The following is a 27638-nucleotide window of genomic DNA, read 5'->3' as shown; positions in this document are numbered from 1 at the left end:
AACCCGGGAGGTGGAGGTTGCAGTGAGCCGAGATCATGCCACTGCACTCCAGCCTAGGCGACAGAGCAAAAATCCATTAAAAAAAAAAAAGAGCCCTTGGGCCTTGAATAAACATTTGGTGGTTTCCAGTATTTGATACAGGCCTTAGGTGACATTCAGTGCCATGCTGGCTTCAGGTGTGACCCAGTACATTCCCAGCTGTGATGACCATGAGCAGAGACTTCTGCTTAAGAAAAGGAAATGGAAAAGTAAAGGGGACTTTGTCTTACAGCTTGGGTACCAGCTCAGCCATAGTGAGGTAGAGCACCAAGTGGGCTTCAGGGGTCCCCAATTTCAGGCCTTGGCTCCTGGATGGCATTTTTGGACCTGCCCTAGGCCAGAGGGGAGCCCACTTCACTGAAGGGAGAGACCCAGGCCTGGTAGCATTCACAAGCTGACTGAAGAGCCTTTGGACCTTTAATGAACATTGGTAGTAGCTAGTCAGTATTTGCCACGGGTCTGGGGCAGTTGTGGCCACAAAGAGAGACTCTTTCAGTTTGAACAAAGGAGAGTCAAGAACGAGAAGGGGGCCGGGTGCGGTGGCTTACACCTGTAATCCCAACACTTTGGGAGGCCGAGATGGGTGGATCACTTGAGGCCAGGTGTTTGAGACCAGCCTGGCCAATATGGTGAAACCCCATCTCTACTAAAAATACAAAAATTACCCGGGCGTGGTGGTGCATGCCTGTACTCCCAGCTACTCGGAAGGCTGAGGCAAGGGAATCGCTCGAACCCAGGAGGCAGAGGTTGCAGTCAGCTGAGATCATGCCACTGCACTCCAGCCTGGGTGACAGAGTGAGACTCCATTCCAGAAAAACAAATAAATAAATAAATAAAAAGATTGGGAAGGGCTTTGTCTTGCAGCTTGGGTGCCAGCTTAGTCGCAGTAGAATAGAGCATCAGGTAGATTTCTAAGGTTCCTGACTCCAGGCCCTGGCTCCTGAATAGAATTTCTGAACCTGCCCTGGGCTGGTGAGGAGCTTCCCATCCTGAAACGAAGGCCACAAGCCTGGCTGAATTTGCTACCCACTAATTGTACAGTCCTTAGGCCTTGAGTGAACACTGGCAGTAACCAGGCAGTGGTCACTGAAGGACTTGGGCAGGACCCAGTGCTATGCTAGCTTTGGGTCTGACCCAGTGCAGTCCTAGTGGTGGTGGCCACCGAGGGGCTTGTGTAACCCCACCCCCAGCTCCAGACAGCTTAGCAGGGAGAGAGAGAGGATCTGTTTGTTTGGGCAAAAGAAAGAGAAGGAACAAGAGTCTGCCTGGTAATCCGGGGAATTCTCCCGGATCTTACCTAAGACCACCAAAGCAGTACCTCTACAAGTCTGCAAGAGTCACAGCTTTACTGGGCTTGGGGTGCCGCCCAATGCAGATATGTACTGCAGTGACCAAAGACTTAGATCACAACACTCAATTCTCTCTGAATACTTGGAAAGCCTTCCCAAGAAGGATGGGTACAAACAAGCATATTGTTCAAAGACTACAATTAATACCTAACTTTTCAATGCCCAGACATCAATGAACATCCACAAAGATCAAGACCATACAGGAAAACATGGCCTAAATAAGGCACCAGTGACCAATCCTGGAGTGACAGAGCTATATGACCTTACAGACAAAGAGTTCAAAACAGCTGTTTTGCATAAGTTCAATGAAATTTAAGAGAAGGATTTCAGAATCCTATCAGACAAATATAACAAAGATACTGAAATAATTTTAAAAAGCAGAAATCCTGGAGCTGAAAAATTCAATTAACATACTAAAGAAATCCCAGCACTTTGGGAGGCCAAGGCAAGCAGATCACGAGATCAGGAGATCGAGACCATCCTGGCTAACATGGTGAAACCCCGTCTCTACTTAAAAGTCAAAAATTAGCCGGGCGTGTTGGCGGGCGCCTGTAGTCCCAGCTACTTGGGAGGCTGAGGCAGGAGAATGGCGTGAACCTGGGAGGCAGAGCTTGCAGTGAGCTGAGATTGCACCACTGCACTCCAGCCTGGACAACAGAGTGAGACTCCGTCTCAAAAAAAAAAAAAAAACTAAAGAATGCATCAGTCTCTCAACAGTAGAACTGATGAAGCAAAAGAAAGAATCAGTGAGCTTGAGGACAGGTTATTTGAAAATATAGTCATGGGCCAAGTGCAGTGGCTCACACCTGTAATCCCAGCACTTTGGGAGGCCAAGGTGGGTGGATTACTTGAGGCCAGGAGTTTGAGACCAGCCTGGCCAACACAGTGAAAGCCTGTCTCTACTAAAAATAGAAAGAATAAGCTGGGCATGGTGGCGCATGCTATAATCCCAGCTACTTGGGAGGCTGAGGCATGAAAATCACTTGAACCTAGGAGGTGGAGGTTGCAGTGAGCAGAGATCATGCCACTGCACTCCAGCCTGGGTGACAGAGTGAGATGTGGCCTCAAAAAAATAGAAAAGAAAGAAAATACAGTTAGCAGAGACTAAAGAAAAAATAATAGAAAAGAATGAAGTTCTAGAAAATGGCCACAAAATGGCAAATCTAAGAGCTACTGGCCTTAAAGAGGAGGTAAAGAGAGAGATTTAAACTACTGATACCTTGAGTAGAAAGACTAAAAGAAGAACCTATAAAAAGGAATAACTATAACAACTATTCAAGACATAGACAGTATAAGATATAAATAGAAACAACGCAAAGTTAAAAAGCAGGGGAATGAAATTAAAGTGTAGAAGTTTTTGTTTTTGTTTTTGTTTTGAGATGGAGTCTTGCTCTGTCACTCAGGCTGGAGCGCAGTGGCGTAATCTCAGCTCACTGCAACCTCGACCTCCTAGGTTCAAGCAATTCTCCTGCCTCAGCCTCATGAGTAGCTGGGATCACAGGCATGCACCACCACACCCGGCTAATTTTTGTATTTTTAGTAGAGACAGGGTTTCACCATGTTGGCCAGGATGGTCTCAAACTCCTGATCTTAGGTGATCTAAGGTTATCCACCCACCTCGGCATCCCAAAGTGCTGGGATTACAGTCATGAGCCACTGCAACCAGCCTAGAGTTTTGATTAGTTTTCTCTTTGCTAATTTGTTAGTTTGTTTATGCAATCAGTGTTAAGATGTTATCAGTTTAAAATAATGAGTTATAAGATCTTATTTGCAAGCGTCATGGTAACCTGACAAAAATAAAACACAAGAAATTAAAACATACCACCGGAGAAAATCACCTTCACAAAAAGGAAGAAGGCAGGAAGGAAGGACAGAAGGAAGAGAAGACCACAAAACAACCAGAAAACAAATTAAAAATGGCAGGAGTAAGTTCTTATTTATCAATAATAACATTGAATTTAAATGGACTCTCCAATCAAACTCTCCAATCAAAAAAGATAGAGTGACTGAATAGATTTTTTTAAAAAAGGCTGAGCACAGTGGCTCACGCCTATAATCCCAGCACTTTGGGAGGCCAAGGCAGGCAGATCACCTGAGATTGGCAGTTCGAGACCAGCCTGACCAACATGGAGAAACCCCGTCTCTACTAAAAATATAAAATTAGCTGGGCGTAGTAGCACATGCCTGTAATCCCAGCTACTCGGGAGGCTGAGGCAGGAGAATTGCTTGAACCTGGGAGGCAGAGGTTACGGTGAGCCGAGATCATGCCATCGCATTTCAGCCTGGGCAACAAGAGTGAAACTCCATCTCAAAAACAAAAGCAAAAACAAAAACCCAACAATCTGTTGCCTACAAGAAACACGCTTCACCTATAAAGACACACGTAGACTGAAAATAAAGAGATGGAAAAAGATTCCATGCCAATGGAAACCAAAAAAGAGCAAGAATAGCTATGCTTATATCAGACAAAATAGATCTCAGGACAAACTATAAAAAGAGAAAAAGAAGGCCATTATGTAATGATAAAGGGGTCAATTCAGCAAGAGGATATAACAATCATAAATATATATACACCCAATACTGGAGGATCCAGATGTATAAGGCAAATATTATTAGAGCTTAAGAGAGCTATAGACCTCACTACATTAATAGCTGGAGACTTCAACACCCTACTTTCAACAATGAACAGATTATCCAGACAGATAATCAACAAAGAAGCATCAAACTTAGTCTACAATGTAGACCAAAAGGATCTAATAGATATTTACAGAACTTTTCATTCAATGGCTGCAGAATACACATTCATCTCCTCAGCAAGAATGAGTATTCTTGATCATATTCAAGAATAGACTACGTTAGGCCCAAAACAATTGTTCAAAAATTCAAAAAAATTGAAACTATGTCAAATATCCTCTCTGACTACAGTGTACTAAAACTAGAAATCAGTAACAAGAGGAATTTTGGAAACTATACAAACACATTGAAATTAAACAACTTGCTCCTGAATGACCAGCATATCAATGAAGAAATTAAGAAGGAGATTTTAAAATTTCTTGAAAAAAACAAAAATGAAAACACAACATAACAAAACCTATGAGATACAGTGAAAGCAGTACTAAGAGGAAAGTTTATAGTAATGAATGCCTACATCAAAAAAGTAGAGGCCAGGTGCGGTGGCTCACACCTGTAATCCCTGCACTTTGGGAGGCTGAGGCAGGTGGATCACCTGAGGTCAGGAGTTTCAGACCAGCCTGGCCAACATGATGAAACCCCATCTCTAATAAAAATACAAAAAATTAGCAGGGCATGGAAACGTGCACCTGTAATCCCAGCTACTCAGGAGGCTGAGGCAGGAGAATCACTTGAACCCAGGAAGCACAGGTTGCAGTGAGCCAAGATCACGCCACTGCACTCCAGCCTGGGAAACAAGAGCAAAACTCTGTCTCAAAAAAAAAAAAGGTAGAAAAACTTGAAAAAAACAACCCAATGTTGTATTTTTTTTTTTGACAGTCTTGCTCTGTTGCCAGGCCAGAGTGCTGTAATGCAATCTCAGCTCACTGCAACCTCCGCCTCCTGGGTTCAAGCAATTCTCCTGCCTCAGCCTCCTGAGTAGCTGGGATTACAGGGGCACGCCACCATGCCTGGCTAATTTTTGTATTTTTAGTAGAGACAGGGTTTCACCATGTTGGTCAGGATGGTCTCAATCTCTTGATCTTGTGATCCACCTGCCTCGGCCTCCCAAATTGCTGGGATTACAGGTGTGAGCCACCGCACCCAGCCGAAGTATCTTAAAGAACTGGAAAAGTTGGCTGGACACAGTGGTTCATGCCTGTAATCCCAATACTTTTGGAGGCTGAAGCAGGTGGACTGCTGGAGCCCAGGAGTTCAAGACCAGCCTGAACAACATGGTGAAACCTTGTCTCTACAAAAAATACAAAAATCAGCTGGCGTGGTGGTGTTCACCTGTATTCCCAGCTACTTGGGAGACTGCGGCGGGAAGATAACTTGGGCCTGGGAGGTAGTGGCTGCAGTGAGCTGTGATCTCACCACTGTACTCCAGCCTGGGCAACAGAGCAAGACCTTGCCTGAAAAAAAAGAAAAACAAAACTGCAAAAGCAAGAGCAAACCAAAGCCAAAATTAGTAGAAGAAATAATAAAGATCAGAGCGGAAATAAATGAAATAAAAAAATACAAAAGATCAACAAAATGAAGAGTTGGTTTTTTGAAAAGATAAACAAAATCGACAAACCTTTAGCCAGACTAAAAAAAAAAAAAAGAGAGAGAGAGAGAGATGACCCAAATAAGTAAAATCTGGCTGGGCACGGTGGCTCATGCCTGTAATCCCACCACTTTGGGAGGCCAAGGCCGGGAGATCACCTGAGGTCAGGAGTTTGAGACCAGCCCGGCCAACATGGTGAAACTCTATCTCTACTAAAAATACGAAAATTAGCCAGGCGTGGTAGCAGGCGCCTATAATCCCAGCTACTCGGAAGGCTGAGGCATGAGAATCACTTGAACCCAGGAGACAGAGGTTGCAGTGAGCCCAGATCGCACCACTGCACTCCAGCCTGGGCGACAGAGTGAGATTCAGTCTCAAAAACTAGATAAATAAATAAAATATATAAATAATAAATAATAAAAGTAAAATCTGAGATGAAAAAGAAGATATTACAACCAATACCACAGAAATTTAAAGGATCATTAGGGGCTACTATGAGCAATTATACACCAATAAATTGGAAAACCTACAAGAAATGGATAAATCCCTAGACATATACAACCTACCAAGATTGAACTATGAAGAAATCCAAAGCCTGAAAAGACTAATAACAAGTAATGAGATCGAAGCTGCAATAAAAGTCTCCCAGCAAAACAAAGCCCAGGACTTGATGGATTCATGGCTAAATTTTACTAAACATTTAAAAAAGAACTAATTCTAATCCTACTCAAAGTATTTTGAAAAATAGAGAAGAGAATACATCCAAACTTATTCTATGTGGCCAGTATTACCCTGATACAAAAACCAGACAAAGACTTATTAAAAAAAAAACAAAACACTACAGGCCAATATCCCTGATGAACATGATGGAAAAACTCTTGACAAAATATTAGTAAACCAAATTCAACAACACTTTTTTTTTGTTTTGTTTTGTTTTGTTTTTTCAGATGGAGTCTCACTCTGTTGCCCAGGCTGGAGTGCAATGGTGCGATCTCAGCTCACTGCAACCTCTGCCTCCCAGGTTTAAGCAATTCTCCTGCCTCAACCTCCCGAGTAGCTGGGACTATAGGTGCGCACCACCATGCCTGACTAATTTTTTGTATTTTTAGTAGAGAAGGGGTTTCACCATGTTGGCGAGGATGGTCTTGATCTCTTGACCTTGTGATCTGCCTGCCTCGGCCTCTCAAAGTGCTAGGATTACAGGCTTGAGCCACTGCGCCTGGCCTCAACAACACATTTTTTTAAAAAATCATTAATGGCCAGACACAGTTGCTCACTCCTGTAATCCTAACACTTCGGGAGGCTGAGGTGGGAGGATTGCTTGAGCCCCGGAGGCCAAGGCTGCAGTGAGTCATGTTCCTGCCACTGCATTCAAGCCTGGGTGACAGAGCAAGAACTTGTCTCTAAAAAAACATTGCTAAAATACCTAAAATAGTATAACTGGAATGTTTGTAACACAAAGAAAGGATAAATTCTTGAGGTGATGTGATGGATACTCCGTTTACCCTGATGTGACTATTATGCATTGTATGGCCATATCAAAATATCTCATGTATCCCATAAATATATACACCTACCACGTACACCTGAAGATTAAAAATTACAGCACTTTGGGAGGCCAAGGCGGGAAGATCGCTTGAGCCCAGGAGTTCAAGTCCACCCTGGGCAATATAGGGAGACCCTGTCTCTAAAAAAAGTTTAAAAATTAGCTGAGCATGGTGGTATACATCTGTAGTCCCAGCTACTTGAAAAGCTCAGGTGGGAAGATTGGATGAGACCGGGAGGCGGAGGTTGCAGTGAGCTGAGGTTGCATCACTGCACTCCAGCATGGGCAACAGAATGAGACCCTGTCTGGGAAAAAAAAAAAAAAAGGCCAGGTGCAGTGGCTCATGGCTATAATCCTAGCGCTTTGGGAGGACAAAGCAGGTGGATCACCTGAGGTCAGGAGTTTGAGGCAAGCCTGGCCAACATGGTGAAACCCTGTCTCTATTAAAAATACAAAAATTGACTGGGCATGGTGTTGCATGCCTGTAGTCTCAGCTACTTGGGAGGCTGAGGCAGGAGGATTGCTTGAGCCCAGGAGATGGGGGTTGTAATGAGCTGAGAGTGTACCACTGCACTCCAGCCGGGGTGATGGGAGAGAAACCCTGTCTTAAAAAAAAAATATATATATATATATATATATATATAATTTAAAATTGTTAAGATAAAGAAGAAATCATTCCTTAAATATTTACATACACATGAACATATATAAATACATTATATATATATATGTTATTTACTATTATACACAATGTAATGGTCCAGGTCTCTTTTATATACGCACACACACACATAAACACCCCACAAGATGCTAAACATGTCACTCTACATTTTTAAATTTATTGATCTCTTTAAAGCATCTAACTCCATGTAGGAGGGGTCTGGCAAACTACGGCCTGTATACAACCTGTTTTTGTACAATGAGCTAAGAACAGTTTTTACATTTTTAAAAGGTTGGAAAATAAAACAATAACAACCACAAAAAAGAATATGAGATAGTGACTATATGTGGCCTGTAAAAACTAATGTATTAGGCCAGGCGTGGTGGCTCACGCCTGTAATCCCAGCATTTTGGGAGGCCAAGGCGGGCAGATCACAAGGTCAGGAGTTCAACACCAGCCTGGCCAATATGGTGAAACCCCATCTCTACTAAAAATACAAAAATTAGCCAGGCGTGGTGGCACGTGCCTGTAATTCCAGCTACTCAGGAGGCTGAAGCAGGAGAATCGCTTGAACCTGGGAGGTGGAGGTTGCAGTGAGCTGAGATCTGGCCACGGCACTCCAGCTTGGACAACAGAGCAAGACTCCATCTCAAAAAAAAAAAAAAAAAAAAAGCCAGGTGTGGTGGCTCACACCTGTAATCCCAGCACTTTGGGAGGCTGAGTTCAGAAGTTCAAGACCAGCCTGGCTAACATGGTGAAACCCCGTCTCTACTAAAAATACAAAAATTAGCTGGGCGCGGTAGTGGGCGCCTGTAATCCCAGCTACTCGGGAGGCTGAGGCAGGAGAATTGCTTGAACTCGAGAGGCGGAGGTTGCAATGAGCCAAGATTGCACCACTGCACTCCAGCCTGGGCAACAGCGCAAGACTCCATCTCAAAAAAAAAAAAAATTTGCCAGGCGTAGTGGTACACGCCTGTAGTCCCAGCTACTTGGAAGGCTGAGGTGGGAGGATTGCTTGAGGTCAAGGCTGGAGTAGGCCACGATCGTGCCACTGCATTGAACCTGGGCAACAGAAACCCCATCTCAAAAAAATTAATAAATAAAATAAAATAAAATATCTTTTATTTTGTCATTTTTGCCACTTTCTGTGTTTCTTCTGCTAGTTCCTCTTCCTATGTTTCTTAAAGTGACATTTACATTACACAGGATCCATATGTTCTTCCTGGGAAACTTATCCAGTCCCAAAGCTTCAGTGACTAACCATACACAAACTCTCCAGCCCTAATCTTTCAGTTGAACTTCAGACCCCTATTTCCAATTAAAAACATCCACTTAGATGCTCCATAGGTGAATTACGCTAAATGTATCCAAAACTAAATTCATCATCTTTTCCATTTTTTTGTATTTTCTTTTCTTTTTTTAAAGACAGGGTCTCACTCTTGCCTAAGCTAGAGTGCAGAGGCGTGATCATAGTTCATCGCAACCTCAAACTCCTGGCCTCAAGCGATCCTCCTGCCTCAGTAGCTAGGACTACAGGCATGTGCCACTACGCCTGGTTAATTTTTTTTTTAAGAGATGGGGGGGGTCTTGCTTTGTTGTCCAGGCTGGTCTCGAACTCCTGGCCTCAAGCCACCCTCCTGCCATGGCCACTCAAAGGTGTTGGGATTACATGTGTAAGCCACCACTCCCAGCCTCTTGTATTTTCTATCCACCCCGCTGGCAAAGTCAGAAACCTCCACATCATCTCTGTGGCTTTAAATGTTTAACTCTTCCCTGCTCAATCAAATCGGATTGATTTACCTGTTAAAAAAGATTCTCAGTTGGTCTATTTCCTGCTATTCTCAATACCATCTCACTAGTTCAAGCTTAACTGAAGTTTTTGCCTTCACTTTCTCCCTTCAATCCATTCTAATCTACTAGTCTATAGCACCAGCAAGTATCTTTTGTTTTTTAGTATAATGGCTGTTATTGTCTGATTATAAAAATAATTAGATATCTTTCAGAACAGAGACCTTACCATACCATTGACCTGTTAAAAGCCTGTATTGGTTCCCCATTGTCTACAGCAAGGATTGGCAAAGCTTTCTGTAAAGAGCTAGATAGTAAACATTTTAGACTTATTGAGGCTACACAGTCTCCGTGGTAACTACTAACTCAGCAGTTGTGGCTTGAAAGCAGCCACAGACAATATGTAAATGAATGGGAGTAGCTGTGTTCTGAAAAAAGTTTATTTACCAAATAAGGAAGCACTCTAAATTTGACCTTTGGGCCTTACTTTTATTCCATCCTCCAAAAGTCTTATTCAAGTTCCCACGTCTTTCATAATAGTCTCTGATAGTCCCATACACAAGGATTTCTCTTTTACAAACTAATAGCACTTACTGTACAATTCAAGTAGTTCTCAGTCATACAGGGCTTTAAATATCTCACATATCATTTTCTTAAAATGTTATTTGACTTTTTTCATGTTAATATATCTTCCTAGTTTAAGATAGGGATCATGTGTTATGTATCTCTGAATGTCCAATAATACCTATGAGATAATAAATGTTCACTGAGTGATGGCAAACTATTAAGTCCTATAGAGAACAGCAACATATATTAAAAATGGGGCTGGGGCTGGGCGCAGTGGCTCATGCCTGTAATCCCACCACTTTGGAAGGCCGGGGTGGGAGGATCACTTGAGGTCAGGAGTTCGAGATCAGCCTGGCCATAATGGTGAAACCCCGTCTCTACTGAAAATACAAAAAATTAGGCCGGGCGTGGTGACTCATGCCTGTAATCCCAGCACTTTGGGAGGCCGAGGCAGGTGGATCACGAGGTCAGGAGATAGAGACCAGCCTGGCTAGCACGGTGAAACCCCATCTCTATTAAAAATACAAAAAATTGGCCGGGCATGGTGGCACATGCCTGTAGTCCCAGCTACTCGGGAGGCTGAGGCAGGAGAATGGGGTGAACCTGGGAGGCAGAGCTTGCAGTGAGCCAAGATCGCACCACTGCACTCCAGCCTTGGCGACAGAAAGAGACTCCATCTCAAAAAAAAAAAAAAAAAAAAAAAAAATTAGTTGGGTGTTTTGGCGGGTGCCTGTAGTCCCAGCTACTCAGGAGGCTGAGGCAGGAGAATTGCTTGAACCTGAAAGGCAGAGGTTGCAGTGAGCTGAGATCACGCCACTGCACTCCAGCCTGGGCAACAGAGTGAGACTCCATCTCAGGGAAAAAAAAAAAAATGGGGCTGGGTACAGTGGCTCACACCTGTAATCCTTGCACTTTGGAAGGCCAAGACAGGAGGATCACTTGAGGCCAGGAGTTTGGGACCAGCCTGGGCAACACAGTGAGACCCTGTCTCTACAAAAATAATAAATTAACTGTGTGGGGTGGTGCATATCTGTAGTCCTAGCTACTTGGGAGGCCAAGGCGGGAGAACTGCTTGAGTCCTAGGAGTTTGAGGCTGCAGTGAGCTATGATCATGCCATTGCCCTCCAGTCTGGGCAACAGAGCAAGACTCAGTCTCAAAAAAAGAAAAAATAAAGGAGAAAAATAGGAAAATGGTTACATAATATACTAAAAAAGAGTTTTCAATCTTTTAGTAACAGATTGACAAACCAAAATATGACACTAGAGATAAAGTTACTATAAAGGCCATTTAAAAATCATATGTATAACTATAACAAAAAAGTTAACATTAATTAAATATTAAATATATGCCAAGCACTGGAGTAAACACTATCTCATTTAATCCTGACAACAAAGACTATACTTTCAGTGATCATGTCTATAGTTCATTACAAGGGAAGTTTCTCTGAACTTGTAGAGCACTGTAACAAATGCTTAAAATGTTACCTATTACTGTTTTCAGTTTTACATGTGTTTTTATAATTAGTATAATAAATACAGAATGCATTTCATCATTTTTTTCCTCAAATTTTCCAGTTTAAAACATTTTTCAATAATTCTGATAATAACCTTCGAGGTGGATACTAACATCATCCTATGAGGAAACAAACATAGATGTTAAATAAGTGACTATTAAGTGAAGCAAGATTCAACCTAGTTATAGAAATATTTTTAAAATATGTATTTCTGGCTGGGTGCAGTGGCTTATGCCTGTAATCCCAGCACTTTGGGAGGCCGAGGCAGGCGGATCACCTGAGGTCAGGAGTTTGACACCAGCCTGGCCAACATGGAGAAACCCCACCTCTACTAAAAATACAAAAATTAGCCAGGTGTGGTAGTGGGCACCTGTAATCCCAGCTACTTAGGAGGCTGAGCCAGGAGAATTACTTGAACCGGGGAGGCAGAGGTTGCAGTGAGTGAGCTGAGATCTTGCCACTGCACTGCAGCCTGGGAAACAGAGCAACATCTGTCTCCAAAAAAAAAAGTATTTCTTGACTGAATGTGAGTAATATTTTTAAATAGCCATGTTGGGCTCTTTTTTTAAAGTGTGTTAATTACTTAAATTTAGACAGTAGTGTTGTAGGGGTAATAAGAATATCTGGAGAGTCGTTTACCTTAATTTCTCCATATCGAAAGGGATTTTGTACATCTCGGGCCAAAACAGTACTATTCCCCCTGACCTGACCTGCAGTCACCACTCCTTTCGTGGTTACTATGACCACTGTTTCATTAGAAGAAGTCCAGGTAAAGTTGCCACTGCCACCCTCTACCTGTGAAAACACACATTACATTTAATTACAATCGGAAGAAAATAAAATTTAAGTGAAAATGTAAAACTTGACTGGTGAAATAAAGTTTACAAAATAATAACATAATATAATAAATTATTTTTGGACACATTAGAAACTGTGACACTAGGCTGGGCATGGTGCCTTACACCTGTAATCCCAGCACTTTGGAAGGCCAAGGTGGGTGGATTACCTGATGTCAGGAGTTCGAGACCAGCCTGGCCAACATGGTGAAACCCTGTCTGTACTAAAAATACAAAATTAGCTGGGAGTGGTGGTGCATGCCTGTAATCCCAGCTACTCCGGAGGCTGAGGCAGGAGAATCGCTTCAACCTGGGAGACAGAGGTTGCAGTGAGCCGAGATTGCACCATTACACTCCAGCCTGGGCAACAAGAGCAAAACTCTGTCTCAGAAAAAAAGAAAGAAAGAAAGAAAGAAAAGAAACTGTGACACTATAGTAAAGTACCTTAACAGGCAAGAGAAATACTAAAGGGAGGCAAAGTAATGGTAGTGTCACAAAATGTCAAAAAAAGACACAACAGAACTTTACAAAACTCACAAGGAAAGGATATTGGGAAGAGAGACAGAAAGCATCTGTAACCAAGTCTTGTTATAGATGACATTTTTCAAGAGTATAATTTTGGTTGTCACCAAAACCCAAGTTATACTTTTAGGATTGGGAGGAAATAAATGTAACATTAATCAAATTTCAATAAATTAAGCTATTAGAGAAACCGGCTTATCTCCTTGTGAAGCCTTATAGGACACCATACCTGTACTTTATAACGATATAACATTCCCATAGGATGATAAGGAAATGCCAGAAATTTGGGTGTAAGCATGATGGGAAAATAAATCTTCACTTCTTGTTGGTGTTTGATTAGAAATTTTATAGGCTGAATATCTTTATTCTATAAGAGCAGGAAAAAAGGAGCAAAATATATTTATAAGGACTATTCTTATAATACACATTCATATACTCAAAACATCAGCAAAATGGTATGCTCATAAATTACTCAACCAGTTTCTATCTATAAAAGAAATAAATAAATATTTCTCTTCACTAAATAAGCATAGCTGCTATGGTTCAATAATAATGAAAATGAAATAATAATGAAAAGGGTTTTGCTAGACCTAAACTAATTATCAGAATCAGGGAAAATAGCTTAAAATTCCCTGAAATAAAAGAGGTTTTTAAAAAAATCAACATAGTAAGGGAAACCATACTTTCAGAAGAAAGACCCCTGGACATCCATAAACTGTAAACGCAAAGGGATACTATAAGCTATTCAGAAGAAAATGAGAACATTTAAAGGTGCTAAGGTAAGAAATTTGCCTCATACTTAAAAACAAGCAAAACCCACCCATATATAGAGGGCCAACTTTTTGTGTAAGGTTCTACAGGGCTGGCTGGGAGAGGTGGCTCATGTCTATAATCCCAGCACTTTGGGAGGACGAGGTGGGTGGATCACCTGAGGTCAGGAGTTCAAAACCAGCCTGGCCAACATGGTGAAACCCCATCTCTACTAAAAATACAAAAAATCAGCTGAGCGTGTGGTGCATGCCTGTAACTCCAGCTACTTGGGAGGCTGAGACAGGAGAATTGCTTGAACTTGGGAGGCGGAGGTTGCAGTAAGCTGAGATCATGCCACTGCACTCCAGCCTGGGCAACAATAGGGAAACCTGGTCTCAAAAAACAAACAAACAAACAAAAAACCAAATAAATAAATAAATAATAAGGTTCTACAGGGCTGAATGTAGGACTTGAGTATGTGTGGATTTTGGTATATGTGGGGTCCTGAAACCAGTTCCCCACATATACTGAGGGACAATTGTATTTAGAAGTGCATTATCCATGGTGTATATGTGCCACATTTTCTTAATCCAGTCTATCACTAATGGACATTTGGGTTGGTTCCAAGTCTTTGCTATTGTGAATAGTGCTGCAATAAACATACGTGTGCATGTGTCTTTATAGTAGCATGACTTATAATCCTTTGGGTATATACCCAGTAATGGGATGGCTGGGTCAAATGGTATTTCTAGTTCTAGATCCTTGAGGAATTGCCACGCTGACTTCCACAATGGTTGAACTAGTTTACAGTCCCACCAACAGTGTAAAAGTGTTCCTATTTCTCCACATCCTCTCCAGCACCTGTTGTTTCCCGACTTTTTAATGATTGCCATTCTAACTGGTGTGAGATGATATCTCATTGTGGTTTTGATTTGCATTTCTCTGATGGCCAGTGATGATGAGCATTTTTTCATGTGTCTGTTGGCTGCATAAATGTCTTCTTTTGAGAAGTGTCTGTTCACATCCTTCGCCCACTTTTTGATGGGGTTGTTTTTTTCTTGTAAATTTGTTTGAGTTCTTTGTAGATTCTGGATACTATGCAGCCATAAAAAAGGATGAGTTCATGTCCTTTGTAGGGACATGGATGAAGCTGGAAACCATCATTCTCAGCAAACTATCGCAAGGACAAAAAACCAAACACTGTGTGTTCTCACTCATAGGTGGGAATTGAACAATGAGAACACTTGGACACAGAAAGGGGAACATCACACCCCGGGGCCTGTCATGGGGTTGGGGGAGGGGGGAAGGATAGCATTAGGAGATATACCTAACGTAAATGATAAGTTAATGGGTGCAGCACACCAACATGGCACATGTATACATATGTAACAAACCTGCACATTGTGCACATGTACCCTAGAACTTAAAGTATAATAATTAAAAAAAAAAAAAAGAAATGCATTATCCGAGGCGGGCAGATCATGAGGTCAGGAGTTTGAGAACAGCCTGGCCAACATGGTGAAACCCCGTCTCTACCTAAAGATACAAAAAATTAGCCAGGCATGGTGGCATGCACCTGTAATCCCAGCTACACAGGAGGCTGAGGCAGGAGAATCACTTGAACCCATGAGGCGGAGGTTGCAGTGAGCTGACATCACACCATTGCACAACAGCCTGGGAGACAGGGCGAGACTCCATCTCAAAAAAAAAAAAAAAGTAGTGCATTATTAAATTTATAAATATGTACTTTAAAAATCCCTTTATTGTTGATTTTAATCACATGATTGCAGACAAGGTATAATAATCTGGTAGTGAGATCTTCTTCAAGGATAGTCAGAGAAACTTTTAGATCTCTTATGGGGATCTCATGCTGGGAATTTAAAGCCCTGATGTAACCATTTTCTTTCCCCACACTATCCAGCACATTTAGCAACAATGATCAATCATATTAAATCCCTTACTTTCACTGTAATGTTTTATGGGAGCAACCAGTTGGTGACCTAAAGCTTTGCCTTCTCTATGCACTTGACTGGAGTGTGTCTACGGGTAATAATTTAAACAGTTGTTTTGCTATTGCATGCCATGGAATACCAGTGCTCACTTTATTACTGGAAACAGGTTCATTAAATCATTTAAGTCTAATATCAGGGAACCCAGAACGAATTTGGAGCACCTATCTATGATAACTAGACTAAAAGATGGCCCCCAAAGATTTCTGACTCCTGGTATTCATCCCCTTGTGTAGTCCCCATTATGTAGTATACATTGTCTTAGGATTGGTCTGAATAACCAATAGAATATGGCAGAAGTGCTTACATTAAAAAAGAAGAAAGATATAACCCAATGATCCATCATAAAGTTCTTCCACCATAAGAAACTTTAAAGGCTGAAAGCAGTGGCTCACGCCTGTAATCCTAGCACTTTGGGAGGCCAAGGCGGGTGGATCACCTGAGGTCAGGAGTTTGAGACCAGTCTGGCCAACATAGTGAAATCCCGTCTCTACTAAAAATACAAAAATTAGCTGGGCATGGTGGCGGGCGCCTGTAATCCCAGCTACTCGGGAGGCTGAGGCAGGAGAATCACTTGAACCCGGGAGGCGGAGGTTGCAGTGGGCCGAGATCGTTCCACTGCTCTCCAGCCTGGGCAACAGTAAGACTCCATCTCAAAAAAAAAAAAAAAGAAAAAAGAAAAAGAAACTTTAAAAAGAAAAGCAAATTAAATCCAAACGAAGCAAAAGAAAGAGAATAATACAAAAGCATAAATGAATGAAATAGAAAACAGACAAATAGAGAAAAGTCAATGAAACCAACAGTTGCTCTTTGAAAAACTCAATAACATTTATAAACCTCTAGCCAGACTCAGAAAGAAAACAAGAGAGACATAAATGACCAATATCAGGAATTAATAAGGGGACATCACTACAGATTTTATAGACAACAAAAGACTAGTAAAACAATATTTTGAACAACTTTATGTGATAAATTCAACCACTTAGATAAAATGGACAAATTCCTTCAAAGATACAAACTACCAAATAACATGAATGGCTGTATATATATTTTTAAAATTGAATTCATAGTTTAAAAACTTCCCATACACTGATCATTAGGAAAAGGAAAATGAAAACTACAGTTAGATACTACTTATTACCCATTAGGATGGCTATTATTTAAAACAAAACAGGCCCGGCGTGGTGGCTCATGCCTGTAATCCCAGCACTTTGGGAGGCCGAGGCAGGCAGATCATGAGGTCAGGAGATCAAGACCATCCTGGCTAACACAGTGAAACCCCATTTCTACTAAAAATACAAAAAATTAGCCGGGCATGGTGGCAGGCGCCTGTAGTCCCAGCTACTCAGAGGCTGAGGCAGGAGAATGGTGTGAACTCAGGAGGTGGAGGTTGCAGTGAGCCGAGATTGTGCCACTGCACTCTAGTCTGGGAAACAGAGCAAAACTCCGTCTCAAAGAAAACAAAAGAGAAAATAACAAGTGTTGACAAGGATGTGGAGAAATAGGAACACTTATACATTGCTGGTGGAATGTAACATGGTGCAGCCACTGTAGAAAACAGTATGGCAGTTCCAGGGCCAGGTGCAGTGGCTCACACCTCTAATCCCAGCACTTTGGGAGGCTGAGGTGGGTGGAGCACCTGAGTTCAGGAGTTTGAGACCAGCCAGGGCAACATGGTGAAACTCATCTCTACAAAAAAATTAGCTAGGAGTGGTGGAATGCACCTGTAGTCCCAGCTACTCAGGAGGCTGAGGTAGGAGGATCACTTGGGCCCAGGAGGTCAAGGCTGCAGTAAACCATGATGGTGCCACTGCAATCCAGCCTGGGTAACAGAGTGAGACCCTGTCTCAAAAAAAAAAAAAAAAATCCACAAAAAACTACTAGAGCTAATAAACTAATCCAGCGAAGTTGCGATATACAACATCAACACTCCAATGTCAGTTGTATTTCTTTTTTTTTTGAGATGGAGTTTCGCTCTTGTTGCCCAGGCTGGAGTGCAATGGCACAACCTCGGCTCACTGCAACCTCCGCCTCCCAGGTTCAAGCTATTCTCCTGCCTCAGCCTGCCGAGTATCCGGGATTATAGGCACGCGCCACCACGCCCAGCTAATTTTTGTATTTTTAGTAGAGACGGAGTTTCACCATGTTGGCCAGGCTGGTCTCAAGCTCCTGACCTCAAGTGATCCACCCGCCTGGGCCTTCCAAATGCTAGGATTACAGGCGTGAGCCAACTCGCCCATCTGGATTTGCATTTTCTTAATGACTAATCATGCTGAACATCTTTTAATGTGCTATTAGCCATATGTACATTTTCTTTGTCCTATATACTATTTTTGCAACTTCTGGTAAATCTATAATAATTTCAAAATTAAAAGTTTAAAAAGTTATTAATGGGCCAGTTTCCATGGCTCACTCCTATAATTCCAGCACTTTGGGAGGCCAAGGCGGGTGGATCACTTGAGGTCAGGAGTTCGAGACCACCCTGGCCAACATAGTAAAACCTTGTCTCTACTAAAAATACAAAAATTAGCCAGCCATTGTGGCATGATCCTGTATTCCCAGCTACTCGGGAGGCTGAGGCAGGAGAATCGCTTGAACTCAGGAGGCAGAGGTTGCAGTGAGCCGAGATCGTGCCACTGCACTCCAGCCTGGGTGACAGAGTGAGACTCTGTCTCAGTTAAAAAAAAAAAAGAGAGAGAGAGAGGCTGGGCACGGTGGCTCATGCCTGTAATCCTAGCACTTTGGGAGTCCAAGGTGGGCGGATCACAAGGTCAGGAGTTCGAGACCAGCCTGGCCAATATGGTGAAACCCCATCTCTACTAAAAAAATTACAAAAATTAGCCGGGCGTGGTGGCACACGCCTGTAGTCCTAGCTACTTGGGAGGCTGAGGCAGGAGAATCACATGAATACAGGAGGCGGAGGTTGCAGTGAGCTGAGATCGCGCCACTGCGCTCCAGCCTGGGCAACAGAGTGAGACTCCATCTCAAAAAGAAAAAAAAAAAAAGAGAGAGAGAGAGCACAACCGGGATGGTAAAAAAAAAAAAAAAATAGATTTGACGGGCATTTAGAAGAGTTGACATGGCACTTAATAATGTGTTGAATACAGAAGCTGAGGGAGAAGGCAGAGTCAAGGGTGACTTTGGATTTTGTCTAAACTGAGTGAAAGGAACATTGGAGAAAAAGTAGGTTTGGGAGAGGAAAGCAGGTTTGGCAGGCTAGTAAAAATCAGGATACTTATGTATTTTGGAGGCATTAGAAACAGATTCATTCCTTATCCCTTTACTCAATAACTCCATTTCTGTTGTTACACAGTATGGAAATAACCCAAAAGAAAAAAAATGTACAAAGATACTCAGTTATGCCATTTACAACAGTAAAAAAAATGGAAATAATGGAAACATTCAATGTTTGGGGTATGGGTAAATAAATTGGCATATTAAACCTTTGGATTTTTAGAATTAATAGTACTCTATGCACCTGGTAGTGGTGGCTCACACCTGTAATCTCAACATTTTGGGAGGCCAAGGCAGGAGGAACACTTGAGCCTAGGAGTTTGAGACCATTGTGGGCAACATAGCAAGAACCTGTCTCTACAAAAAATATAAAAATTAGCTGGGTGTGGTGGCACACGCCTGTAGTCCCAGCTACTTGGAAGGCTAAGGCAGGAGGACCACTTGAGCCCAGGAGGTCGAGGCTGCAGGTGAGCTATGATGATGCCATTGCACTCCAGCCTGGGTGACAGAGTGAGACTTGTCTCCAAAAAAAGAAAAATAAAGTACGCTCTGTGGACCTGATGACACATGGAAATGTGCATATGAAATACATCATGGCTGGGTGTAGTGGCTCACACCTATAATCCCAGCACTTTGGGAGGCTGACATGGGAGGATCACTTGAGCCTAGGAGTTCAAGACCAGCCTGTGCCACACAGTGAAACGCCTTCTTTACAAAAAATTTAAAAATTAGCCAGGTGTGGCCGGTTGTGGTGGCTCATGCCTGTAATCCCAGCACTTTGGGAGGCTGAGGCGGATGAATCACTTGAGGTCAGGAGTTCAAGGCCAGCCTGGCCAACATGGTGAAACCCTGTCTCTACTAAAAATACAAACATTTGCCAGGCATGGTGGTGGATGCCTATAACCCCAGCTACACAGGAGGCTGAGGTAGGAGAATCGCTTGAACCCAGGAAGCAGAGGTTGCAGTGAGCCAAGACCACGCCACTGCACTCCAGCCTGGGCAACAGAGTGAGACTCTGCCTCGAAAAACTAAACAAAAACAAAAATTAGCCAGGTGTGGTGGCATGTGCCTGTAGTCCCAGCTACTTGGGGGGCTAAGGTGGGAGGATTGCTTGAGCCTGGGAGGTCCAGGCTGCAGTGAGCCATGAGTGCACCACTGCACTCCATCCTGGCTGATGAAATGAGGCCCTCTCTGAAAGAAAGGAAGGAAGGAAGGAAGAAAGGAAGGAAGGGAGAGAAATGTTTTTAATGAAACCTGAAACCCCAAATGATATATACACAATGACCGCAAATGCAGATATTTTAATGTACAATAACATAGATTAGAACAGAAAATTTGTAGAGGTATACACTTACGAATTTGCTGTTTATCTGTTTATTTTTCTGAAAGATAAAGGTGGTATATGCTGTATATCTGCTTGCAAATCAACAAGTCAGCCAAGCCTCTTCAGTGTTCTTAGAATACAAACACTGTCTGTTTAATTCCTACCTGGTAAATGATGGAGGTCAGGGATGCATTTATTACCACAACACCATCTTTCAGGGCTTTTACTATATGGTAAGATCCATTCACGGTAGTTAGTTGCTCTTCAAAGTACTCCTTAGGAAAGTCGTGTGTAATCCTGAGATTCTGAAAATCAGCCCCACAGTAACAAAAACCTGAAGATATGTTCTTTCCCTGAAGTCATCTTAATCCCAAAGCATCTATAAAACTGTAGCTATGCATTCATGGAATAAAGACATAAAAACAAAACTTTTGCTCTCCCTCATAGAAATTAAAAGTTGGGGAGATATAATTTTAAAATGGGACTAGTTTTTGAAAGATCTATCAATGGCAAACATCAGGAATAGCAAGAGTCAAAGCTTATGCAAATTTTAGTGTAATTTTTACCATTTTATAAATTGACAGTTCTCAGGATGAAATAAGGACCCTAGAGAGTGAGTACAATACTTCACATTTGATATTCATATTACTACTCTCACCACTACAAAACTCTGGTAACCATCTAGGATGTGAAGTTGTAGAATGAGGACACCCTCCAAAGTGTTATCACTGGTACTCATTTCACCTCTTTTCTATAATTCTGACCAAATTATATCTTTTACTTCTGATTTAGCATTCCTCAAGAACAGAACTAGCTGGGCATGGTTGCTTATGCCTTTAATCCCAGCTGAGGCAGGAGGATTGCTTGAGCCCAGGAGTTGGAGGCTGCAGTGAGCTATGATCACACCACTGTACTCCAGTCTGGGTGACAGAGCGAGACTGTGTCTCTTTAAAAAAAAAAAAAAGAAGAAGAAAAAGAAGAAGAGAATTAATGATAATAATAAATTAGCAACTTGCTTTTCCAAAGGTAAAAATCTAGAATCAAAGAAAGAAAGAGGGCTTTCTAGCTAGGAAGATGGTCCACTTTACATCTTATGTATCTTATCCCTACAAGGAGCTCAGAAAAATAAAAAAGACTGACTCACATCTGAAATATAGACCTTTGTGCTGCTTTTATCAAAGACGTCTACTGTAATGACATATACCTGTCCCACCTCTAGACTCCATCGGTTTCCAGGTTGGACAGTGAAACCTATACACAAATCAAGAAACAAAAATATTAGAAGAGCCTAACATTTTTCTACAACGAATTTAAAAATACAACCTTTATAAAGCTGTTCAAACAGCAAAATTTACTAATAGATGGAGATGCTTTCCAAAGTAGGTTCTTTTTTTTTTTTTTTTTTTTTGAGAGTCTTGCTTTGTCACCCAGGCTGGAGTGCAGTGATGATTTCGGCTCACTGCAACCTCTGCCTCCTGGGTTCAACTGATTCTTGTGCCTCAGCCTCCCAAGTAACTGGGATTATTGGTGTGCGTTACCATGCATGCTCAGCTAATTTTTGTATTTTTAGTAGAGATGAGGTTTTGCCATGTTGGCCAGGCTGGTCTCAAACTCCTGGCCTCAAGTGATCTGCCTGCCTCAGCCTCCCAAAGTGCTGGAATTACAGGCCTGAGCCACTGTGCCTGGTCTAAAGTAGATTTTTTTGTTGTTATTTTTTGAAACAGGGTCTCACTGTCACAGATGCTGGAGTGCAGTGGTGTCATCATGACTCACTGCAGCCTCGACCTCCTGGGCTCAGGTGATCCTTCCACCTTAGTCTTCTGAGTAGCTGGGACTACAGGCTTAGAACACCGCGCCTGGCTAATTCTTCCATTTATAGTAGAGACAGGGTTTCATCATGTTGCCCACACTGGTCTCGAACTCCTCAGCTCAAGCGATGTACCAGCCTCAGCCTCCCAAAGTGCTGGAATTAGACATGAACCACTGCACCCAGCTCTCCAAAGTACATCTTTTAGTTCCTTCTCTCAAATTGTATAAGGCTTGGCCTGGTGGCTCATGCCTATAATCCTAGCACTTTGGGAGGCCAAGGAGGGAGAATTGCTTGAGCCCGGGAGTTTGAGACCAGCCTGGGCAACACGGCAAGATCCCATCTCTACAAAAAAATTAAAAATTAGCTGAACGTGGTGGCTCGCGGCTATAGTTCCATTACTCAGGAGACTGAGGTGGAAGGATCATTTGACCCCAGGAATTGGAGGCTACAGTGGGCTGTAGCCCATTGCATTCCAGCCTGGGCAACAGAGCCAGACACTGATTCAGACCAAAAAGAAAAAATTGTATAATAATTTAGGGTTCCAAAAATCCTGGTTTAATTTAGCTCATCTCAGGTATAAAGAAACACTTTAGGCTGGGCATGGTGGTTCACACCTCTAATTCTGGCACTTTGGGAGGCCGAGGAGAGCAGATCGCTTGAGCTCAGGAGTTTGAGACCAGCCTGGGTAATGTGGCAAAATCCCATCTTTACAGAAAACAAAAATTAGCCAGGCATGGTGGCGCACCTGTAGTCCCAGCTACTTGGGAGGCTAAGGTGTGAAGATTGCTTGAGCCTGAGAGGCAGAGGTTGCAGTCAGCCAAGATCACGCCACTGCATTCCAGCCTGGGTGACAGAGCAAGACCCTGTCTCAAACAAAAACAAAAACAAACACAAACAAAAAAAAAGAAACACTTTCACTTATATCTGTAGACAAGAAGAAACCATACTTTCAGCTCATTCCTAATGTGTCAGGCAATATTTCAGCTTCTTTCAGTCAGATTCATTGTTTCATATGGCCTATGAGCATTAAGATTCTTTTTTCCTTGTATAAAGTTTCTTTTCCTAACCTCAAAATTGTATTATATGGATTTTCATATTTTTTTCACAATCTGTTTCAACATGCTTCACTCTTGTGATAGCATTTAATCAGAACAATTTGATAAAACATGTCAAAGTAAGGTTGAATTTGAAATTAAGTCCCAGAATGAAAGTTGAAAGTTGAAGAAATGCTGTATAATGCACTCATTTTAGTGAAATCATTTAAGCTATCCACGTTTCTGAAAAGTATGATCTAAAATACCTAAAAATCCAGGCTCTACAACATATATGGTGCAATTTGGGAGTCCAGACACAGATCGCATATGAACATCTTAATTTTTGCTTAAGGAAATCATGTGAGCCAGAGTTGGGTGAAAAGGTGAGGTACCAAAGGAGAAAAACAAACAAACAAACAAATGCACAAATGAAAACAAACAAAAATCCTATCTTTTATTATCCTTTGGAAAGCCAAAACTTAAATGTGTATACTTCTGCAAAAAGTCTGAGGGACTCTTAGTCATCTTATGAGTCAGATATTCTTGAATTTCAATTTGAGGAAGATAGAAAGGGAGAAAAAAGATCATGCTTTGTGCTTTTAATATTAATGTAGCTGCAGACCCCTTTCTCCAAATAAATACCTACATAGGAGCCCAGTATGGAAACAGGACGAAGTGGCTCCATTCTGGAGGAAGAGACCTTCTGGCTGAAAGGATGAACTGTTGATGGAGGCAGAGGGAGAGGCATGACTTGCCATCCAGCAACATGCCTAGAACTCCACAGATAGTTTCAAAATTACTAGTTGATTTTCTGTTATTTGCAGTAAATGTTTAATACCAAAATGTTCTCTGCTTGCCATCAAAGATACTTCTGGGTCACTTATACCTCATTCTACCACTACCATTTCAGATAATCCTGGCAGAAATATAAATTTATTCCAGTATCAGTCTATATACAATCTAATTAAGAATATGCTTTGTTCTTAAAAATATACTACATCCAAAAGCTAAGAATAAATTACTTCTGCTCTGAGAAACACATAACTGGCCAGGCACGGTGGCTCATGCCTGTAATCCCAGCAATTTGGGAGGCCGAGGTGGGTGGACTGTCTGAGGTCAGGAGTTCAAGACCAGCCTGACCAACATGGTGAAACCCTGTCTTTACTAAAAATACAAAAATTAGCCAGGTGTGGTGGCAGGCACCCGTAATCTCAGCTACTCAGGAGGCTGAGGCAGAAGAATTGCTTGAACCCAGGAGGCAGAGGTTGCAGTGAGCTGAGATTGCGCCATTGCACTCTGTCACCCAGGCTAGAGTGCAACAGCATGATCTTGGCTCACTGCAACCACTGCCTCCCATGTTCAAGCGATTCTTCTGCCTCAGACTCCCAAGTAGCTGGGACTATAGGCGCGCACCACCTCGCCCAGCTAATTATTGTATTTTTAGTAGAGACAGGGTTTTGCCATGTTGGCCAGGTTGGTCTCGAACTCCTGACCTCAGGTGATCCACCCGCCTCAGCCTCCCAAAGCGTTAGGATTACAGGCGTGAGCCACTGCGCCTGGCCCCAATTTTTTTTTTTTTTGAGACAGGGTCTCACTCTGTCACCCAGGCTGAGTGCAGTGGTACAATCACAGCTCACTGCAGCCTCTCTAACTCCTGGACTCAAGCGATTCTCCTACCCTCAGGCCTCTGAGTAACTGGGACTATAGGCCTGCACCACCACATCTGGCTAACCTTTTACTTTTTGTAGAGACAGGGGTCTCACTATGTTGCCTAGACTGGTCTTAAACTCCTGGACTCAAGCAATCCTCCTGCCTCAGCCTCTCAAAGTGCTGGGGTTACATGCATGAGCCACTGTGCCCGGCCTAAAGCAAATCTTCTAAATACTTTATGGTAACTCTGTGCCAAACTTAGGTTTAGTTCTGATATGTACTTTACCATAATATTCATAAAATATAAGAGCTAGGGCCGGGCGTCGTGGCTCACGCCTGTAATCTCAGCACTTTGGGAGGCCGAGACGGGTGGATCACGAGGTCAGAAGATTGAGACCATCCTGGCTAACACGGTGAAACCCCGTCTCTGCTAAAAAAAAAAAATACAAAAAATTAGCCAGGCGTGGTGGCAGGCGCCTGTAGTCCCAGCTACTTGGGAGGCTGAGGCAGGAGAATGGCGTGAACCTGGGAGGTGGAGCTTGCAGTGAGCCAAGATGGCGCCACTGCACTCCAGCCCGGGCAACAGAGCGAGACTCCATCTCAAAAAAAAAAAGAGCTAGAAGGAAAGTCAGCAATAACAACATTCACTTCATTTTACAAATGAGGAAACATCTCAACAGATCTCTAAAACAATTCATTCTTCTGATATCGGAATAAGATATCAGAATAAGATCTAAGCTTTCCATCTGCATTCCAAATCTCATTTTCTGTTGCCTCTCAGAAAACATGCTCCATCAACTGGCTCTCCTTTCTCCCTTATCTCTGCCATCTTTCTCTCTTTAATTAAGAGAAATATTAAGAGAAATGTTCAAGTTTTTCCAATCTTAAAAAAAAAAGTATTCGTTGTGTCTTTTTCAAACTTCTTTGTTTTTGTCCTTATGAAAGCCAAGCTGTTTTTACTGACAAAGTGACCTAAGACCTCCTAGTTACTACAACCTTTCAGTCTTTATCTTGACATCACTACCATATTTGACCTGTTGAACAGTTTTCTCCTCTTTGTAAATTCCTAATTTGGTTATCAGGAAACTCCTCTCTCTGGTTTTTCTTTCTTTTTTTTTTTTTTCTTTAGTTGAGACTCAGTTTCACTCCGTCGCCCAGGCTGGAGTGCAGTGGTGCCATCTCGGCTCACTGCAACTTCTGCCTCCTAGGTTCATGCGATTCTCCTGCCTCAGGAGTTCCTCCCGAGTAGCTGGGATTACAGGCGTGCATCACCACGCCCTGCTAATTTTTATATTATTAGTAGAGATGGGGTTTCTCCATGTTGACCAGGCTGGTCTCAAACTCCTGACCAGTGATCCACCTGCCTCAGCCTCCCAAAGTGCTGGGATTATAGGCATGAGCCACTGTGCCCATCCTTGGTTTTTCTATAATACTACATTTTAAGCATTCCTTCAGATCCTCCTCACACGTTCTCTTTTCCCATACGAACCTTAAAAGCTAGCATTACACAATTTTGTCTTTGGCCAAATTCTCTCACTGTATATAATTTCCCTAGGTGATTTTGTCTACAATAGCTCCAACTATCACCTATCTATAAACCAACTTTCAAATATCTATCTTGATCCTCAATCTTTCTTGATCCTTGAGGATCTATCTTGATCCTCAATCTTTCTCCTCCGGAGGCATAATGAAAATTTCTGCTTGGATATCTATCCCACAGTTTCGATGTTTTAATTTAACATGTGAAAAACTGAACTCACTATCTTTTTCCTTAAAACTGCTCTTTCTCTTATATTCTCCATCTCCATGAACAGTTCCACCAGCTACTCTATGCCAGGTGCTGGGACACATTATGAATAGTCACCATCCATGTCCTCAAAAAAGATATATAAATAGACAAATACAATGTATTTTAATATTTGATACTTTGGAAAAAAATAACAATATGAACTGAAAATATGGGGGAAAAAAAGAACATTTAAGTTCACCTGGGGAATTCAGGGAAGTTCCTGACACACAGTTGGGGATCAATAAATATTGAATAACTTAATTTATTTTGTAGGTATGATTGTATTTGTTGAAAAATGTCCTAGGTACCTTAAAATGACTAAAAAGCAAACAACATTGGATCAATAACTCTCCTTAATGTTAGACAAATAATATAGGCTGCTAACTAACAATATTATACAAGAAATACTGTACCTTTCAAGTCTGATAGAATTTTTTTGGTGTTGGCAACTTTTCTTGAAGTGGAGTAGCAGAGGTACTGCTTTTGGAGCAGGGCTACGCTATAGACAGTGTGCCCAAAGTAGAGACATTCTTATTCGGAGTAAGCCTACTAGGCCCTACCTAATCTGCCCCTCCCCTACTCTATTACTTCTACTATTTCCTGATTCACTGCACTTTAGCTTCACTGTCTTCCTTACTCTTCTTTAATCATGCCAAATATGTTCCTACTTCAGAACCTTTGCCATTGCTCTTTCCTTTCCCTAGAAGTCTTTCACCAACTATCCACATGGCTTATTGTGCCAGTGTCACCTCATCAGAGAGGACTTTTCTAACTATGCTAGGTAAAGACTGGGTGTGGTGGATCACACCTGTAATCCAAACACTTTGGGAGGCCTAGGCAGGAGGTTCATTTAAGGCCAGTAGTTCATCCAGCCTACTCAGCCTAGCAAGACATCTCTACAAAAAAAGACACAATTAGTATGGCACGGTGGTGTATGCCTATAGTCCCAGCTACTCAGAAGGCTGAGGTGGGAGGATTGCTCAAGGCTACTGTGAGT

At 42.2% G+C, this 27638-nt stretch overlaps 1 protein-coding gene across 7 annotated transcripts in view; it reads right to left on the bottom strand.

The window, feature by feature from the left end:
• The window catches only part of NUP210L (nucleoporin 210 like), a 161092-nt gene that overhangs the window by 111937 nt on the left and 21517 nt on the right, over window positions 1–27638 (bottom strand). For all 7 annotated transcript variants that reach the window (XR_010158103.1, XR_010158104.1, XM_001144608.6 and 4 more), the window contains exons 8-12: window positions 23469–23537; window positions 21503–21609; window positions 20523–20663; window positions 13271–13408; window positions 12323–12478 (exon numbers count right to left, since the gene is read on the bottom strand). Coding sequence is in view for 5 of the 7 variants with exons in the window: in XM_001144608.6 (XP_001144608.4) it covers window positions 12323–12478; window positions 13271–13408; window positions 20523–20663; window positions 21503–21609; window positions 23469–23537 (611 nt within the window). In the remaining 2 variants the exon portion in view is untranslated. The remainder of the gene's footprint in view (window positions 1–12322; window positions 12479–13270; window positions 13409–20522; window positions 20664–21502; window positions 21610–23468; window positions 23538–27638) is intronic.

This window comes from Pan troglodytes, chromosome 1 (assembly GCF_028858775.2).
Source record: "Pan troglodytes isolate AG18354 chromosome 1, NHGRI_mPanTro3-v2.0_pri, whole genome shotgun sequence".
NCBI classification, from domain to species: Eukaryota; Metazoa; Chordata; class Mammalia; order Primates; family Hominidae; genus Pan; species Pan troglodytes.
The sequence above is the reverse complement of the archived record's forward strand: the minus strand, read 5'-3'. Positions and strand labels throughout refer to the sequence as shown.